The 20,282-nt window shown below is 38.9% G+C and overlaps 2 protein-coding genes across 4 annotated transcripts; one reads left to right on the top strand and one right to left on the bottom strand.

Moving 5' to 3' along the window:
• Nucleotides 1-537: 537 nt before the first annotated feature.
• LOC109893372 (AN1-type zinc finger protein 2A-like) lies at nucleotides 538-5,790 on the bottom strand. Of its 3 annotated transcripts, none has more exons than XM_020486577.2 (10): nucleotides 5,454-5,790; nucleotides 4,410-4,483; nucleotides 4,031-4,125; nucleotides 3,725-3,856; nucleotides 3,469-3,620; nucleotides 3,261-3,374; nucleotides 2,860-2,953; nucleotides 1,725-1,807; nucleotides 1,202-1,286; nucleotides 538-881 (listed from the first exon to the last, which is right to left on the bottom strand). In XM_020486577.2, the coding sequence occupies exons 2-10, from the start codon at nucleotides 4,462-4,464 to the stop codon at nucleotides 840-842; spliced, it is 852 nt and encodes a 283-aa protein (XP_020342166.1). In that variant the 5' UTR covers nucleotides 4,465-4,483; nucleotides 5,454-5,790; the 3' UTR covers nucleotides 538-839. The 3 variants fall into 3 exon arrangements, 2 of the variants coding, with proteins under 2 accessions (XP_020342166.1, XP_020342167.1); XM_020486578.2 differs by having other exon boundaries at nucleotides 1,147-1,286; nucleotides 5,454-5,685; XR_004210387.1 differs by lacking the exons at nucleotides 538-881; nucleotides 1,202-1,286; nucleotides 1,725-1,807 and having other exon boundaries at nucleotides 3,261-3,620; nucleotides 5,454-5,702.
• Nucleotides 5,791-14,470: 8,680 nt separating this feature from the next.
• LOC109891938 (homeobox protein unc-4 homolog) lies at nucleotides 14,471-19,105 on the top strand. Its single transcript, XM_031825929.1, has 3 exons — nucleotides 14,471-15,191; nucleotides 15,693-15,868; nucleotides 17,592-19,105. The coding sequence occupies exons 1-3, from the start codon at nucleotides 14,936-14,938 to the stop codon at nucleotides 18,612-18,614; spliced, it is 1,455 nt and encodes a 484-aa protein (XP_031681789.1). The 5' UTR covers nucleotides 14,471-14,935; the 3' UTR covers nucleotides 18,615-19,105.
• The last annotated feature ends 1,177 nt before the right edge of the window (nucleotides 19,106-20,282 follow it).

Genomic DNA, 20,282 nt, shown 5'->3' with positions numbered 1-20,282 from the left:
CATTTAAATTCAACAGCCAAGGTCGATAAGGCCTACCCTGAGGGAATTCAAAGCTGGAACTGCGTCGCAAAGGCCCTGATGGATGTGTTGGGGAACAACATAATACACATCAACATCATGGAAATCAACAAGTGTATTTGTGTTCATTCCATTTACCAAGCACTGCCAATTGAATAGACTAGACAATAGCACAATACAACCAACTGTATTGTGTACCTGCTGTTTTTCAGTTGTCATGATGATGCAGACAAGAGTCTACTTGTTTTGACTAGCTAGTAACATTAGCATTTCATTACACCCGTTATAACATCTGCTAAACTGTGTACTAGACCAATAAACTCTGATTTAAATATGTTGGATTATATAATGGCCTTCCTTTTTTATTCTTAATTGGCAAAGTTTGGGCTGAGATTGTTCTCTCTAACCCATAGAAATTGAATCGCATTCCAGTTCTGTTCTCCAAACTTCATTCCTCTCCAGTTATATCATCCTCCTGTATATATGCCTTGGACATAGAACGTGCATCAGAAACAAATACATCTTTAAAATAATTTATTCAAGAAACATTGATGCTGAGGTTAAATGTCCATGATCAACATAGAAAATATGTACATAGAGAGCCATTGGTAAAAAGGACAGAAAGTCTGTCTAGAATGGTGTGCTGAGTAGAGAGAAAGCAGTGATACTATTCAATATATCTCGATGAAAGTTCCAGACTGTTCATTAGTTGGGATCAGTGATACTGGACGTTAGAGTTCTGCTGGAGGGTTCCATCGATGTAGCACAGTTGCTAGTTGATTACTGGTGGTAGCAGTTTGGGCTCAGACACTGATCTGGGTTTATGATAGGCTGCAGGAAGACTGCTTGGAGGACTCTCTCTCCTATGATAGAAGGTAAGATATTAGTACAGGCAAAAGTCAATTTAATTCAAGACAAAGAATCATTAGTGAGAGGCTTGTCTCACCATTTACGGTAAATATTCAACACGGGGAGAGAAAAAAAAGAAGTATAATTTAATAGGTCCATCAGATAAAATACACATTAAGTAGTACTTCAAAGTGTCATTCATTTTCTCCGTAGCTGATCTTTAAATGCACCCAGTGACGATGATGAAGGAATATAGGGGACGCCATGGAGACAATGTACCTAGGTGAGGTCCTGTCCTGTTAGCATGCTACTGATGCCTAAGTTTTCTGGATACCTGTTGTCTCCGCTGCTGGCGTCTGTACTCTTCTTCACTAGCAGCAAGGGCCTGAGCCAGAGCCAGATCCTCCTGCTCCTGAGGGCTGAGACAGACACTTCTATGTCACACAGAGGAATGCATCATCATCACACTGCAAAGAGCATGCAAGAGGCACAACGACACACTCACCTGAAAGGGTGGATAACAGACACACACACATATACAGTCAGTCACAGGTCTGAGGAGCAGCAACACACATCATGAGATGAGGAAAACTGAACTGGGCACCACTGTACTTAATTTATGAAGTCATGGGCAAGAAAGATGGGCTAAACAGTGGAATGTCAAACCTGTTAATATTGTGTTTTCCTAGAGTAACCAAATAGCCTGCATTTCAGCTAGAACAAACACATAGCAATAAGAGCTAGTGAAGAAAAACAATAGGTAACTGGGTTGTGTTGATAGCATCTGGACATGATTACAGCCTATATTATGTGTGGGTGATGCTGGATTATGGGATTTAATGGGGATTGTTTATTACCTGAGCGTTGGCTGTTGGACTGTGCTGCGAGCTGACTCAGCCAAGGACATCTCCAGCGCTCTTTGTAAGGCCTGCTCCTCAGTCTACAATCACACCATGCAGATAAACACTTACAGGATGTTTATTATTTTCTTCTTGGAATCTCAATGAATAAAACAGGAGCAGACTATAGAATCTCAATGAATAAAACAGGAGCAGACTATAGAATCTCAATGAATAAAACAGGAGCAGACTATAGAATCTCAATGAATAAAACAGGAGCAGACTATAGAATCTCAATGAATAAAACAGGAGCAGACTATAGAATCTCAATGAATAAAACAGGAGCAGACTATAGAATCTCAATGAATAAACAGGAGCAGACTATAGAATCTCAATGAATAAACAGGAGCAGACTATAGAATCTCAATGAATAAACAGGAGCAGACTATAGAATCTCAATGAATAAACAGGAGCAGACTATAGAATCTCAATGAATAAACAGGAGCAGACTATAGAATCTCAATGAATAAACAGGAGCAGACTATAGAATCTCAATGAATAAAACAGGAGCAGACTATAGAATCTCAATGAATAAAACAGGAGCAGACTATAGAATCTCAATGAATAAAACAGGAGCAGACTATAGAATCTCAATGAATAAAACAGGAGCAGACTATAGAATCTCAATGAATAAAACAGGAGCAGACTATAGAATCTCAATGAATAAACAGGAGCAGACTATAGAATCTCAATGAATAAACAGGAGCAGACTATAGAATCTCAATGAATAAACAGGAGCAGACTATAGAATCTCAATGAATAAAACAGGAGCAGACTATAGAATCTCAATGAATAAAACAGGAGCAGACTATAGAATCTCAATGAATAAAACAGGAGCAGACTATAGAATCTCAATGAATAAAACAGGAGCAGACTATAGAATCTCAATGAATAAAACAGGAGCAGACTATAGAATCTCAATGAATAAAACAGGAGCAGACTATAGAATCTCAATGAATAAACAGGAGCAGACTATAGAATCTCAATGAATAAACAGGAGCAGACTAAATAATCTCAATAAATGAACAGGAATTATTCAGAGAAGAGAGTTTACAGTAGTTTCAATCAAGTGGTGTAAGAGTGTTAGGCATACCAGGCCAGCCTGAAAGGATGCCGAAGCAGGTACTACATTCTGTGCTGGAGGGGGCCGCATGGCCGGAGCTGGACTATAAATGGCCTGAGCACTGCTGTGATAGAATCAAAAACAATAATGCTCAGTGCGGTTATAGAGTCAACAACTCAACAAAAGCACAGCGGTAACAGGTAAGAGCAGTTCTGTGAAGGAAAAAAAATGTCACATCCTTTCCATGTGTTAGTATATTTCACTGACAATAAAAAACAACATGTCAATTCATCCATCCCATGTGTTTTAGTGAGAATATGCCTCATGAATTTAGAGAACAAACTGTGCTTGCCAATATCACTTGTTAATTAATGTAAGCTTCATGTGGTTCTTCAGCGTGGCGTTTCGAAAATCAATATGAGGATCCTCACCGACTACTTTGGGTCCTAGCATTCCCATTAGAAACAGGCCTAGAACTTCCTCTACTGCCTGAAGTGGAGGCACTGCTAGAGGATGCTCCTTGGGACCGCATGAAAGCAGCGAATCTGAAAGAAATCCAATGTAATCATCATTATACCGCAAAAGCTCACAATGTGCACCACAATCAATAAATGGCATCAGGTGGAAGGAAATATTTACCCAGATTTGGAGACTGGTTTGTTTTCAGGCTTACAGTCATGGTCTAGTGGATGTCGGTGTTTAAGACAATAATTAATGTGGCACTGGTCACATGTCACTCGGATCATTTCTTTCTGCTTGCAGCCTCCTTTCGAGCATTTGTTTGTAAATATCTACAATAAAAAAAGGTTGGTTAGCTTAGATTAGGCATAGCTACTTCACTTTAACCATGGGCAGTTTGTGTAAATGGTCCTGTAGAGAAGCCTATCAACCATACCTTTCTCTTGTTCTGAGCAGGGTCCGACTGGCAATCACGATCGATGTGCTCCCCAACCTTGATGTCTGGCATTTCCCCTCTCTTGATGGGGATTGGGGTGTTGCACAGAGGACACACGGGGACCTGGATATCCTGGGGACAGAATCAAGCAGAGAGCCGTATTAAAGCTCTGTTTGGATCAATAGATAATATACAGACAACTAATAAGGTTGAACAGCATACATTCATTTCTACATACTAACTGCACTTTACAGGAACTTTGCTTTAATTATAACATACAATGCTGCTAATTTATTTAAAATGTACCTTCTTGTAGGATGACATGCATTTGTGATTTGCATAGGTTATGTGGTCTTTACAAAAAATCTCTTCACAGGCATCACATCTCAATGGTAGGAAATCTGTCAGATATAAGAAATATGTCAAGGTGTTTATTCCATGGCAAAGGATCATCCATTTGAATTTAGATCAATTAAATTCTCACTATCACTCTTCAATCATGATAATGGGTAGTGCAGCCCATGACAATTGGTTATGGAGGACTGGACTTAAACCACAACTATTGACAGATACCAAAGCCATTCTAGAAAGGACAGGAAGGGAACACAAACAGGCTCTGTATTGGCAGGGTCCCAGAGGCACTGAGGTAGTAAATGGAGATAGCATTTTATAACAAACCACTCACCCAGATGCTTGCAGGAGTTTTCAGAGCAATGCTCTCCTAGATCTGGAAACTCCATGGCACTATGGTGATACACCCTTCAATTGAAAGATACATAGATAAACTAAGATCATCCATAAACAATGTTTGTTTACCTGTGACAGGTTATCTAAATAAACTAACTTAGTCTGCGTCACTTCGTTTTTTAAGAACAGTAGATTCAGCATATCAATTTTAGGCTATTTAAAAAGTCCCTTTGTTTACGTGCTTCCCTTTCAACTAACGTTAGTTACGCTTATGTAACAGGCTTATTATGGACGTGTACAGTCATTGGAAGAATGTCCACTGACAGGTAGTTAGCTAACGATCTAGATGTAGGTAGCTAGGACTTCCTATGATAACGAATGCTGAATCATGCCATCGCTTCTTGCTACCTACAATTTGCCATTTTGACTAATGTTAGCTAACTAGCTAAGTTATTATGGGGTATCTAGCAGCAGTCTCCCTCTCTACTAGCCGCCAGCTAGCTAGCTAGTAGCTAGGCCAGCTCCTCCCTGTACAATCGCTCGAGGACATAAATGCAATTACCTAGCAGACCATTGTTAGTATTGTCTGTGTTTAAGCTACCTAACGTTAACTAGTGAGTTATTTATGGAATACCATTGATGAGCTTGTTCCTGGTTTACAGGCCAACAACAACTAAATTAAGCTAGCTTGCTTGCTTGCTTGCTGATAAGCTAAAGTTGTTAGCTAACATCCTAGACAACTACTGTAACGTTAACATTAAGTCGTTACTGATAGTTAACTAACGTTTAAGTTACTAATTTAACTTTACTTTAATTCGAAACGGATAATATTTAGCAAAAATATATGTGGGACAATTGTTTACCATCACGAACGTTAGCTAGATAGCTAGTTAGCTAACACTTAAGAGAATATGGATTATAGACACCCAACCTGACGTTGCCTTGGTTTGGTTGGCTGGCTAGCTAGCTAGATACGATAACTAACGGCAAACCATAGTACATTGAAAAATACATGCAACAATAGGCGACTCCTCTCACTTACCCAGAGACTTGGTTCAACCAGACAGCTCTATTTGATTATTCTTCCCCCTCTTGCTTTGAAATTAACGTTAAACTTTGAGGAAGCGAGTGGCTAGCAAGCTCTCTTGACAGCCAGCTACATCGAAGCGTCACTGACTCTGTTGTTTTTACGCCCCTCCTCACGGTTGTACTAGCTAGGGAGTTCCAGAATGTACCACAGGGATGGAGCGTTGTTTTGATCAATCACAGTGACACAGCGTTGTTGAGAACTGTCCATGATGCTGGATTTTACGAAACGTCTAATTAAGACGTGTTTGGGTTGTCTCAAACCAGCACCACTGACAGCTCTCAATAATCCCGTGTCGCTGTGACTAAATATGAAGGTGACTAGCTAGTCTCTCGCCAGACTAGTTCAGAAAGGCCATGTCAGAATGAATCACATTTCTGTAATCATGGTAGGTCTATAACTAGGGTATAATAAAGCACACAAAATAAGCAGAATGATGCTAGTTGTGATTTTGGATAGTTATCACCTCCCAACTTTGTTTTCTGTTTGATATTGTATTTGTTTACTTGCTGAATAACAGATGTGTTATTCACAGAGCACATATCTTTGTTTCACAAGTAAATGTGCCCTTCTATTAATCTGCACAATATATGCTATAGGTGATTCATTCATGCTGATGAAATGGCCCATATGGGCTAGGCACGTTTGTGTACACTGGAAGCAATTGTGAGTCTAAAGAGGAACATGTGCAATACTGCAGTCAATGTAATGGCATATCATTACCAGATGGTGGCAGCAGAGCTCTTTCAGACGTCTATACAGTCTTCAACATCTGGTTGTTTATTACTGGCCACATTGTGTTTTTGTATTGTGGCAGTCCCATTAATAGACTCTCTAATCTCATGTTTCATGCATACATTAACAGAAGGGTAACTGCAGAGGAAAGTTGTCATTGCAAAGATAAAGTTACAATATATATGTACAGAAGTGTCACTGGGGGAGTTAGTGAGGGTGGGCCTACCTAGTCAGTTTCAGATTTTGAAAGTATGAAGTTGTAGACCCTTTCGACATGAGTATGAAAAACACATAGATAGCGATTGTTAATGATTATGTTACTAGAAACAAAGCCTAACTTAAAGCAGCAACTCCCTGTTGAAGAGGCACTGGAATCTACATGAATACACACCATAGCAGGACCAACCCCATCACCAAGAGGTCAAATAGCTGGAAATAGTAGTTCTATAGTAGAATCAACCCACAAAATGGACTATTCTCATTATGCAACAGTACAGTGTTATGATCAAAGGCTAGGAGAAGTGATCACAGAGGCACTCCTCTAGATTATTCCCCTGTAGTGTAGCACCTGGCTCATAAACGGATAATTCTGCTGCCAGATGGCATCGCTTGCTGAACACCTGGTTCATCATAGGGATTCCTCTCCCTTTGCTCACACTATATCTGCTCGAATTATATGTGCCCCCCCCCCCCTCCAGTTTGTCCTCATGGTGAGGACACCTCTCAATCTCCTTGGTTATACTTTGTTCTGGACAATCTCAGGATGGCACCGTTTCTTAGGTGAGAGCTATAGCACAACTAGCCCTGTTACAGTATCCTAAAGCCTATTCAATGTAAAAATAAAAACAAAAACTCTGTAGTTTCTCTCAAATGTCGTTTTTTTCTAGAATGAGTGACCACAATAAAACATGTTCTAAACCAGTTACTTAAACCAGTTACTAAAACCATTATTATTAAACCATCACAGTTAAGTAACTTTCTACTCATTTGAGTTTCTCTTTCAAAAAAGTTTCATAATTGCATTGGTGAAATATGATCTTAATCAGATGGATGATCCAAACTTCAAATGCATATAATCCGTTGATTCTAAATCCAATCCTTGCAAAGTCTCCTCCATTCGATATCTAATCCAGTTTTTAAAAGTTTCAATGAAGCAAGATACAAGTAATTTGAATATCATTAACCTTCATAACGACTCAACTAGCTTCTTGTGCTTTTCAGGGACAGAATGCCTTTTTTATTCGATAGGTGTGCGTTTAGAAGAACTGAATAACGATTTGGTTGATTTATTTATCCTGCTATAAAAACGCCTGAGCATCCAGACAAATACAAGATTGGTGGTGTTGCTAAATTGGATGGTAATTGCCATCATGACAAATTAGGAGGCAGAAACCCGCCTTATTGTTTTCTATTATAAAATAGTATTATTCTTGGTTAATAATCCTTTTATGCGAGATTCAATTCCGATAGGCTGCCTACATGGGGATTGTCCCTAATAATCCATGCATCTGAGAGGCCTATTGGCTGGCCATATCTGTATTGTTTTCGATCAAAAACACAATTAAGCATGAACACGGTCTTTAATGTCAAATATTGATCACAATTCGGTTTCATTATTACAACTATATAGAACTCTCCAAGCATGTAGAACATTCTTTGACTTTTTCTCCAACCAATGATAGCAATTCAAATCGACATTTTAAATGCGTAAATACTTTGGGTCCATTATCATGTCAATTTATTATCAAGTTCTGTGAGCCTGATTTAGTATAGACATGGCCTGTTTAACATTGTGAGATTATTCACAGATTTCATGGTGTATTAACAGATATATTATAGAATGGATCCCATGCCCACGAGGCTGACTGGGAAGCAGGCGTGAGGGGATGAACGGTTTATGAATACAAGACATCACATTTCTGTCTTTTGTTTAACCAGACTTCATCTCAATGAGTTAATGGGCCAGATGAGAAGGCTGCTCGCGACCTGCAAAGGCGAGCAGAGTGCACGTGGAAAAGAGGTGTCAATAAACGTGTGAATGACAATGTGCTAAAACACACACCAACTGAAAAGGAGAAGAAGATGAACAGATGGAGAAGAGTGGGGAGTTAACGCAATGACAGGGTCAGTGGAGCAGAGAGCAGGCCTGAAATACAATTCAATGGGGAGAGGGTTACTGAAATGAAGGATGGGCGTATGAATTAACGACTGGTTTTATTTGAATAAGAAAATAGTACAACAAACATGACAATTGAAAAAACGAATTCACTGTTAATTGATTATTTTAGTTGATAGATGCAGTTAGATATTTAAGTACGCAAAGAGCTACATTGAATAATTACAATTTGCTATGTCAGTTTGTGTGCTTTTAGTCACTTTGGAAACGACAAAATTGGCCTAACAATGTTATATAGTAGCATTGTGGTCGAAGCCTTTTGCTGAAGACTTAGAATAGCCACGAGTTGGCGCCACAACTCTTTTCAACTTTAGGCGCCATATTGAAAACAAATAACGTTTCATGGTTTGTCCTTGGGGTCAAGGTGTAGGCCCACGCCCATGTGCAGAGCAGGTGCAGTTGCTCTGGGATCCTGGGCATGCCTCTCCAACGCTTCGCCACTTTCCATTGATCTAACCTCCGAGTAGCCTATATGGTAAGTAATGACATTGCACTGCCCTCTGTTTAATGGATATTGGCCAGTGTAAAGACTGACACTGAAGAGTGAGAAATGCAATTGTCACCCTGCACGTTTTGGCCTATTGCTGCAACAGTATATTGGTATTCATCCACGGCAAGGTATCACTTTAATTCATATGCCTAACATTACCTGCATGCCTAAGCCTCTAATCGAAATCAAGAAACGTAATTTTTCATCAATCATTTGGTCTTGATTGTCAGACAATATGCATAGTTCATGTGAAAATGATTGAAATGCGGACTCATTAAATGACATGCTACTTTTTAATAGGCTCGTCTTTATAGCAGGAAACCGAGAGATATCCCATTTATTTAAAGAGAGAACTGCACACACAATTCATTAAGCAGGAGGCTTGTAAATTAGCGCTAAGTTAACCTGATTTCTCTTAATTAAAACATCTTTTCTCGTTTACGATGTGGATATAAGTAGATCTCCTGGGTTTCGAATATTCTACAACAGCAGATGGCCGGGGTGCGGAAAATAGTTAACGGTCTCTCTCTCTCTCTCTCTCTCTCTCTCTCTGCCGGATCTGTACAATGTGAGTTACCGGCAAAGCAGGGGATTAATATCCAGCCGTTTCTTTTATCGAAGAGATATTAACCATTTCAATGCTGCCTATTAGCAGTCTCCCTGAGACAGGTTCAATTAGACAAATATCAATATCTAATTGTCGTTCCTCTGCCATAAACATGCATGGTATTGTCCACCAAATGTTTGTCTCTGTTTCACGTTTCACGTATAAACTAACCTATGACACCCTTCCCTTTAGACGAGAATACAAAAAAATACCCTATTGGTAGGCCCAAGTTTGTATGGGAGCAATGGCTGCGTTCAGACAGCCAGCCCAGTTCTGATATTTGATTTATCTAATTGAGCTTTCGATCAATCAGATCAGCTCTGAAAATATCTGATGTGACAAGATCTGATGTGATTGGTCAAAAGACCAATTAGTGGAAAAAAGATCAGAACTGCCTATGTAAACGCAGCCAATGATACCGCAATGTTTGATTGTATCAAGCAAAGCAATCAAAAAATCTTATTAATGTAAAACTAACTTATTATGTGCCCCAATGTATCTATCTCACTCACTCAATTCTTTCAACTAGGCTAAATGCACTGCACCCCTCCCTCCTACATATAAGGCTATGTATACACACACATACATTACACACTGTTTATACATACATACATACATACATACATACATACATACATACATACATACATACATACACATACATACATACATACATACATACATACATACATACATACATACATACATACATACATACATACATACATACATACATACATACATACATACATACATACATACATACATACATACATACATACATACATACATACATACATACATACATACATACATACATACATACACATCAGCACTTACCAGATATTTAAAAAGGTACCTATTCAAATTTCCTCACATCGGAGGCACTTTCGGATTTAAATGGGTTTAGCTGAAGATTTGGAGAGACATTTTTTTCCTGTAGTGTTAAATTACTAGATTGAAGTTGAATAATAAGCAATGAGTCAAACTGCACACCCTTCATCTGCGGAGCTGTAATTAACAGGGAAAATGCAGGCGGTGAAAAAAATGCAAATTATTCTGCACAAAGGCTTCTCACAAATTGGCGTCACCATTTCTCAAATTATATCATTACTATATTTTGAAAATGTTAATCTGTTGAGCGGATTTCCCGGGGGAGTTGAGTAAATTAGTTCTATTTCCGAACTGCTTCTCTGCGAAGGCACGGGAGCGACAAGCACCTCTGATTTGCTGATTACAATTAGACTCCCCAGTTTGGGCTCCTTCAAGCATTGATAATTTTCGGCATATTAAGCACGTTTTAGCAAAGGTGATAAGTCAGTTTTAATTGAAATGAAATTATTATTCTAATGGAAGTTTGGTTATTATTATTACGAGGCAGTACTCATTTTAGATTCATTTTAATATATAAATGCGGTGAGTAAAAAGATTTTGAAGGGCATTAGGGTGTCAGGATTGAATGAGGTAATTTGAAGGGAATTACTTTCTCTTCTATCAGAAATGAAGTGAATTAAAAGTCCAAATCAATCGCTTTCACTTCTCCATTCTACTTTGACAGCAGCACAATTACAGATAATTAGATGGAGGAAACTTTTAATTGTGGGGATTAAGAGGGAGAGAGAATTTTCAGGATCAGAGAAAATTTAGAAGCAGTTTCTTGCTTAAAAACGAATCAAAGGATTTGGTAGCTTAACATGGCAACCAATGCTTTCTACTGTTTAATTGGAATTGCATCTAGTTCATCGTATCAAATTATCCACCAACAATTAATTTAGATTTAATTCTATAATTATCATCAAATCGAGTAATGTGCAACTTAATTTAGATAGTTAAAAATGTACTTGCATGAAGTTAATTGAGTAATTAAACTCCTCAACTGCTGCCTATTAATTTGCTAGCCTAATTAAAAATGAATTTGATTTTCTGTAATGTTGGTAAAGTAGGCATCAGTGTTAGATGGCTGGTTTGATTAGTTTGTTTGTTTTGTGGTGTTACATTTGAATACCTGATGTTAATAGGGTCAATAATGTCTACTTGCCCACACATGCTCATTTTCTGCCAGGGGGAAAGTTTGGAGTTGAAGGACTGATTTTGTATCTTCAGGTGCCGAGAACTCCCTGTCCACATCATTACCATTGCCCTGTCACCTGCAGTTACCAAGAGTGAACACAGGAAAACAAACCTCAGTGGAAGATCAGTGAACACAATAATGTTTTGTCCTCCACACTTCTATAGCCTAAAGATGGTGTGCTGCAACAACAGTAGACTTTACTTGAACACTGTCATATGGGCTAGGCTATAATGCTGTCATAAACAGTCAGTTGGCTAGGCTATAATACTAAACAGTCAGTTGGCTATGCTCAAAGCTATGCTCAGACAGTGTAAAATCTGTTTTCATAATAACCTGTCCTGTCATGATATGCTATGACAGTGTTATAGCCCTTTATTATGATGCTTTCACATAGTCTATCCTTATAAACAAAGGTCTACAGAGGCCTACACAGACAGACAGACAGACAGACAGACAGACAGACAGACAGACAGACGCCTACACACACAGACACACACATTTGCTATGTGTGCGGTCACAGGCCATGCTTCATTCTTCATTTCTAAACATCTGTGACCTAAGGAGTGATTTGATGTCATCTGGTTCAACACTTACAACATAGTATGAAGAGATTGTGAAGATGATGTGACATATAGCCTACAACAAGTAGCATACAGTAGGCCTATAGCCTGTGGGCTAAATAGGCCTATTTGTTTTCTCATCTGCTGCTTTGATGGTCTCCAGTAATTATGATTTGATATCTTCAAATGTGTGATTTATGCCAGTTGCTTTCAAATAATTGGAAATAAAAGATAGGCATTTCATGCCAATGGTTGACCTGCAGGTCAGGGATGGATGTGTATGGAGCTACCTTTTCCATCCCCATGTGGGTTTATCCAAGAAAGTCACTATTTAAGATCAGGTGGTAAAGGCAACAATAGGGTAGACAAATATCACATGAACCAATGTAGGTCTACTTGTCATATAGGCTAAGCTACCAGCTCTATAAAACACTCCTATAAAAGAAAAGGGTTCCAAAAGGGTTCTTCAGCTGGCCCCATAAAAGGGTTATACCTGGAACCAAAAAGGGTTCTTCAGAGGGTTCTAATATGGAGAAAGCCTATGGGAACAGCCGAGGAACCATTTTAGGTTCTAGATAGCACTTTTTTTCCTAAGAGTCTATTGTTCTGCAGTTTAGGGTGTTGACTCTGAGGCACTTTTCTATTATTTTACTGAACCTTTATGTCCTATCGACCAAGGCCAGTTAAATTGTTGATGAAACTCTTGAATTCAAATGAAAAGGCAGGCCTGTAGCGGCATTGAATGCAAGCCTTGTTCGTCTTATTATCGGGTTAATTAAAGCTAGGATCTGACAATGTCACCCGGTTGTAGAAAAACGGATTTAAATGCAATGTCTCCCGGGACTGCGTGTCAAGGGCTGCTTTTCACTGAGCCCGTGCGCCTGGATGGGGTTACGATCCGAATTGACAAGAAGCAATTATTGAATTTTAGATGTTCAAAAAATACATGAATGGTTGGAATTATTCATAAAACATCTGTAAAACACGATAAACTTAGTTAAAATACAAAGAGAAGGGCATCTGAGCCAACTCTAACCACATCTTTGTAGGGGAGAGGGATAAAACGGCCAGATCCTGAGACATTTCTAAGGAGTTCATTAAAATGTACACATTGAAATGCAGAGGGGTGCTATATGGGCTTGAGGTCAAGTGACGAACGGATTATATACTTCCTCATAATAATATTAATTAAACAATTTGCATGCTAATAAGGTAACAATTTTCACGGTTACTGTTGAGAGATTCGGGTTATTACAACACGCCAATCCGGGTGCCAAGGGTCAGGGAGTGAGAGGGGAGCGAAATTTCAACTCAGATTAGCATTATGACAGCACCAGACATGGGATAAATAAAGTAGAATTAATTTTCTCTGTAGCCTAAAGAGCAGAGAGACAGAACTACTAGACCTACTTAGATAGGATTGATTCGCTTTATTCACAACACATTTCTTTACATTAGCGAGTGGGGAAACATGGACTAGTCCTATGAAGGTCTCCGGACAAATAGCATAATGTAACAAACATGAATGGTTCGGAGCTTCCCCACAGTAGACTATGGTCAGATAGTTTTGTTAACCTTTTACACAATCATAATGTCCTCCGTTTTCACTGAAGATTAGTCTATTTTGAACTTCGAGAATAAATAACCTCTAGGCATATAAAGGTAAATATAATACAATTTTTGAACATTTATATATAGATAGATAGATAGATAGATAGATAGATAGATAGATAGATAGATAGATAGATAGATAGATAGATAGATAGATAGATAGATAGATAGATAGATAGATAGATAGATAGATAGATAGATAGATAGATAGATAGATATTAGATGACACACTGGTGCTGCACATCTAAGCTACAATGTTTTATTTGTTTTCCTCATAAAGACAGCATTTACCTGCCTACATGAGTTCAAAACTAGCCTACCAAAAAATATATATAACAACAACAATAACTACAAAACCGTATACACAAGAAGCTACTTTGTTAACCTGGGAAAAATTCTCACACGTTTCTAAATGAAGTCTCATTAATTACAGTATAAGTGCTGGGGAATAAGGGTTCACATTTCTTCCTAATATCGTTCCTCTTATTAGCAGAAGATTAATTAGTGTGTGATGTAATTAATAACTTAACATCTGCCTTTTTTCAATCAGCCTATCGACAGCAGGCTGAGGAGTCGATCGCCCCCTTTTATCAACATCCCATTATATTGCACGCGAATTGGTTGTAGTCTCGAATAAAATTTGACAGCATTTGGATGATAAATGTCTTTGTGTAAAATGAGGGTATTTGTAACTCGGCATCGATTAATAGAGAGAGTACAAATTTAAAACGCCATAACATGTTGACCAAAAACTGTGACTAGCCTCTCCGTCATTTTAGATGTGGGAGCGAGCGTTCGAAATTAGTCCATCTCTTTCACCTTTTACTGGGCTTCAATCTGATCATTCTCTCTTGGTGGTCCCCCGTGTAGTTGTGATGTAGTTCTTATCAAAGCCCTCCTGTCTTGTTGTGACAGCTCTGATATTGTTTATTGAGGTGGATGTCAGGTTTAATTAGCAATCGATATGGAAAGCGTTTGCAGACCGCGCCTCTGACGTCATACTCGATTACCGTTTCTCATTGGTCTCAAATTCCCAAAGCCTAGGCTAATTATTGGAAGGTTCATGTTGATAAAGTACAGCTCATCCTTCCCTCCACATCATGTCCCCTCCTCGCTGGCCACTCGCACTGCATGCTTTTTAAATTCACACCACCAGCCTCCAGACGTCGTTTCCTTTTGCCTAGGAGATGATGGACAGCAGGATACTGGATCCACCTCATGCCCAGTTTGGAGGCTCTCTCGGCGGGATGGTGGGCTTTCCGTACCATCTAAGCCACCATCATGTTTACGAATTAGCCGGTCATCAACTTCAATCTGCGGCCGCAGTTCCTTTTTCAATAGACGGATTACTTAATGGTTCCTGCACAGCTTCAGTGGTTAATTCGAACCCCCTCTTGTCTGGCTGTGGTATGAATGGAGATAACCAGCAGTACAAGCTGACAGGTAAGCAAAACGAAATACAATACAAATCAAAAGGTTGGCTGTAGATCAAAGGACTAAACAAAGAACTGAAAGTGTCTGTATATCCTGTATATCCTGTCCATAAAGCGTTAAAGAGGGAATCCAAATCCTAAGAAACAAAGAAGCAGTCTTCTGCTTTCAAATGAGGCTTTATGCAATTCATTTCAGTGGAGAGCAGCATACGAGCTCAGCTCCAAACGTGAAAACCCCTTGTGTTGTGACAGGGTGGGAAAAAAAATCACAATTTCTCGATTGTTAGTAGAATGTTTTACTGTGTTATTGTTATCATTATCAGGATCAATATTGTGTGATTAATAGTCTATAATTACTACTATTTTCTTACCACCGAAAACGGACATAATAGCCTAATTTATAAGACGATATTTTATTAATTTCTTTATAAAGGACCACAGAAAGAACGTATCCTTGCAAAAATCATTCAGGCTACTTTTGCGACTCTCTTGTTTTGTATTCTCATGCTAGATTCGTGTGACCCAGACAAGGATAGCCCCGGTTGTAAGAGACGACGAACTCGCACAAATTTCACTGGTTGGCAACTGGAAGAATTAGAAAAGGCTTTTAATGAGAGTCACTATCCCGACGTGTTCATGAGGGAAGCACTGGCTCTGAGATTGGACTTGATAGAATCGAGGGTACAGGTAAATATCAACCATATCCACTTTTTGGCATTCACTGTTGTTGGTTTGTTATGATGTGTAGCTTAATGATTCTTAAACACTGATAGGCTGTTTGAACAAAGGAAAGTAGGCCTATTTATTCCCCATGTCTCTTACACAAATATATTACAATGGTCTCTTTTAGATATATAGTTGTCCTGTAATTCCTGTCTCTTTGTTGTTTTGTACTGTGACCAAAAACTCCACAGGGAGCTTGTGTAATATAGGCACATAGAGGCCTATTATAGTATGTGCAGTACGATGCCTCAATATATATATACATACAGTACGATGCCTCAATATATATATATATATATATATATATATATATATATATATATATATACATACAGTACGATGCCCCAATCAATATATATATATATATATATATATATATATATATATATATATATATATACATACAGTACGATGCCTCAATATATATATACACACAGTACGATGCTTCAAAACTGCAAATGACAGCAAATCCTTTTCACAATTTTAAAAAGGAAAACATTATCAAACGTGAATATGTATTTAAATAACACATTATACGATATATTTATAGAGAGATAGTCTTCGAAATCAAGGGTGATACGAGCAGCAAACCGAGTATAAAGAGGACCTCTGGTTCAAGGAGAAATACTTAAAATATGGCTAAGCCATGGAATGGTCAGTTCATTTGCTGTACTTGATATTAATATAAATTGTGTAGATTCAGTCGACAAGGCTATATTATTTGCACTCAGACATACTCAAAATTAATATATCTACATACATCTACGTATGCACATTCAGTCTTTCCTATATAAACCTATAAAACACCCAAGTATACACAAACATTTATGAACTTGAATATTGATACATTTTCAAGTCCTACATTTTTATAAAGGACACACCTTTCCCCCATCTCTCCTCGTCAGTCAAATGTCCATGCACGTGGACTTATTATTGTGATCATTTGCACTTCTGATGTCAAACGCTCATATGTATATTGTATTATGCACAGAGAAAATTCAAAAAAATTGCTAAAGTGACATGACAAATATAGGACTAAACCAGCGTTTCTCAAACTCGGTCCTCGGGACCTCAAGGGGTCCACGTTCTGTTTTTTGCCCTAGCACTACACAGCTGAAATAATCAACTAAGCATCAACCTTTGATCATTTGAATCAGCTGTGTAGTGCTAGGGCAAATACCAAAACGTGGACCCCTTGAGGTCCCGAGGACCGAGTTTGAGAAACGCTGGTTTAGTCCTATATTTGTCATGTTACTTTAGCAATTTTTAGGCAGTTAAGTGTTGGTGGAATTTTGAGTATTTGTAACTACATTAAACCATTTATTATTATGCATTTGATTGGGACACAATGGCCCATCATAAGCGAGATATATATTTTCATGGAGCATTTTCCAGATCAGACAGACAGCATTTAACTTTTAATTGAATAACGAAGAAGGCATAAACACACGGAATAATTGTAGGCCTAGTCGAATTGGAAAATAATTATGGTTATTTTTGTCATCGCATCTGAAAGTAAATAATTGTAGGCCTACAAGCAAGGGGCATTGCTCTTTGGTACAAAACATTATTCCAATGGTTCACACAAATATTAGCCTAAATTATTATTAGCCCTATGTATTTTTTTAAGAGAGTGGACATCTTCTTTTTGAACATGCGTAACATGATTTGTTTCTCTAATATGCAGGTATGGTTCCAAAATCGTAGAGCTAAGTGGAGGAAAAAAGAAAACACAAAGAAGGGTCCAGGGCGACCAGCTCACAACTCCCACCCAACAACATGCAGTGGAGAGCCCATGGACGCGGAGGAGATCGCCAGGCGAGAACTGGAGAGGATGGAGAAGAAGAAGAGGAAGCAGGAGCGAAGACTGTTGAGGTCCCAGAATAAACTTTTGTCAGGGGACCTATTTCACACCCCAGGATCTGACAGTGACAGTGGAGTGTCACAAGTGACAGACAGTGAACAAAATCCACATTGTGACTCTGTAGGCCGAAACCAAACCCAATCGAGCTGTGACCAAACACCACAAACCCTCCAGAACCAAAGACACTTGAACCAAGATGCTGGTGGATCCGAGCTGGACTCGTCCGACAGCAGTCAACAGTCAAGCATGTGCGCCAATAGCAGAGTCTCCAACCTTCAGAAACTGAACCCATTCAGCGTAGAAAGCCTTCTATCCGACTCCAGACCAAGGCGCAAACCGAACATAGATGGATTTTCTGCCTTACCCTCCTCGCGGCCTTTGATAGGGAAAGGACATTTCTTACTCTATCCTATCACCCAGCCGCTTGGATTCATTGTTCCTCAGACTGCTTTGAAGACAACACCATCAGACTCAGATGCTGACAACTCCACACAAAGAACCCCAGTGAATGACAGCAGCTTATCTGCCAATACTGGACATAAAAACCATAAGGAGTCCAACAATCTCAACGACGCGAAAGCAATCAAAGTGCAGGTCAACTTTACCCCGAAAAATACTAGTTCCCCACAGAACAGCCCAGGCCATGTTACCTTTTCCAGTAGAAACTGTAGTCAGCCTTCAGCCAGTTGTAGTGCAACATATTTCCAAGATGATGATGATTCAAAGTATCTGCCATTAGACAAAAAAGAGCAGTCTGTAAAAGACTACCCAGAGAGTTCCGAGTCTGTGACAACCAACTGTCCACCAGAGACAAAGACAGAGACTCAAGATGTCGATATGGAATAATAGACCTATAGGTGAGAAACAATATTGATAGCGTCAACAACACCTTTCATTTTGCCCAAAGCTCAATCACGTCTTAGAATATAAATTCTCATTTTACAGATTACATATATAGCCTATTTTCTGATGATGATGGGTTATAACTGTGCGTGTGTTTGTTGCGTGCGTGCGTGTATATGTGCACGTGTGTGTGTGGTGGTGGTGGTAGTAGTACAAGCCCCCCCCCCCCCCCCCCCCCTGTGTAACGAACTGTAAAAATACATAAAAACCACAAAAATCCTCAAAGGCTGTAAAAAGTATTATAATATTTATATATGTAAGGTTTTCATAAATAAATCGATTGTATACAATACATCCAAACCGTGTGAGACCTTAAATAGCCCGTATAGTGGGTATAGGTAGCGCTTTCTGCTAAAATCTGATGTTGTATTTTGTGTATTGCTTTAACAAATTTATTCATCTATAAGCCTCACTGAAATGAGGTTACGAGCCGGAGGCGAAAGGACCCGCTCGACTCCTGCAGAGGTTTGATATGAAAGTAATTATTTTCCCGGTGGCTACTGCAGGGATTCAGTTTATTTTAGCCCAAAGGGTTATTATACATTACCGATTTCTAGTGATATGAAATCACATAAACTTCCAAGAATAATAGAATTAGCATGAAAGGCTGGGGTGTCAAATTGAAATACGAAAATAATAGCCCCGGCAGCTGGGAGTGTGTTTGTGCATATTGGATAGGAGATGGGAATTCGTGGGGCGGAATTTTCATGAGCTTTTCACTTTGTCAGGGCCCTTGTAGCCGGCTATATTAAGATAGATGTTCGATGATATCCCTCATTGTTCTGTCGCTTACATTGATGTTTTTGTGTTATCAGCCTATTGATCATGCGTCGGCTGTAATAGGACGGGCGAAGCAAACGTGCCTATTTACAATAGCAGAACACATTTGTTCTAATAGGGTTGGCGGTCCCCAGGGATGCTGTGCAGGCTCGGGGACATCTGCGCCATGGCAATATTAGCAATGTTGACCAGATTTAAAATCGAGGTAAGAAAGGAAAGACCATTCACATCGCATACAGCTTGTTTTACAAGATAGGGCCTATAGGTATAACGCACGTGAAAATGCCCTCAATAATACGAACATCTAAATCCTAAAAATGGAAAACATCCATTCCAGTGTGTCCTTAAATACCCAGAGTTCCTGCTACTCTTTTAGGGTCTTGATTTGCAAATAAATTGAAAATAATCAGAGGGGCAGCTTTACATCTGAGCCGGCGCAAATGAATTTCTGAGCCTGTGTCCCTTTCATAATATTTACATAATTTTCACCCGATGACTGCTGTTTGCTCAGAGGAAGCAATGACTTATTGGGTGTGGGTGAAGGGGGGCTTTTGGTATAAGAGACAGGCAAAAGTGTATAGGGAAAGGGAAAATTTAATCTCAACAGAGAGTATATAGGCCTATGGCAGAGACAGAAAGTCAATAAGCTAATGAATAACTTATTATTTGATGAAAACAGATCCAAATACAATGGCCCTTGGAAGTCCTCAACCCAACAAAGATAATACTTTGAACTTTTATTAAATATATATTCCTATACCCGACATAATATTTAAATACATTATCTTCTTATTCAGCCAGCCGCAGCCAGTCCAGCTCCCCCAATTATTG

Source organism: Oncorhynchus kisutch, linkage group LG6 (genome assembly GCF_002021735.2).
Source record: "Oncorhynchus kisutch isolate 150728-3 linkage group LG6, Okis_V2, whole genome shotgun sequence".
NCBI lineage: Eukaryota > Metazoa > Chordata > Actinopteri > Salmoniformes > Salmonidae > Oncorhynchus > Oncorhynchus kisutch.
The sequence above is the reverse complement of the archived record's forward strand: the minus strand, read 5'-3'. Positions and strand labels throughout refer to the sequence as shown.

Bases quoted from the DNA above. Each gene is read 5' to 3' on its own strand.
- LOC109893372 (XM_020486577.2), bottom strand. From the start codon at position 4,464: ATGGAGTTTCCAGATCTAGGAGAGCATTGCTCTGAAAACTCCTGCAAG. The intron at 2,954-3,260 runs GTGAGGATCCTC...ATTCTATCACAG, and splicing joins GCTAGGACCCAAAGTAGTCG to CAGTGCTCAGGCCATTTATA. The intron at 1,808-2,859 runs GTATGCCTAACA...GTGTGATTGTAG, and splicing joins CATCCTTTCAGGCTGGCCTG to ACTGAGGAGCAGGCCTTACA.
- LOC109891938 (XM_031825929.1), top strand. From the start codon at position 14,936: ATGATGGACAGCAGGATACTGGATCCACCTCATGCCCAGTTTGGAGGC. The intron at 15,192-15,692 runs GTAAGCAAAACG...TTCTCATGCTAG, and splicing joins CCAGCAGTACAAGCTGACAG to ATTCGTGTGACCCAGACAAG. The intron at 15,869-17,591 runs GTAAATATCAAC...TCTAATATGCAG, and splicing joins TGATAGAATCGAGGGTACAG to GTATGGTTCCAAAATCGTAG.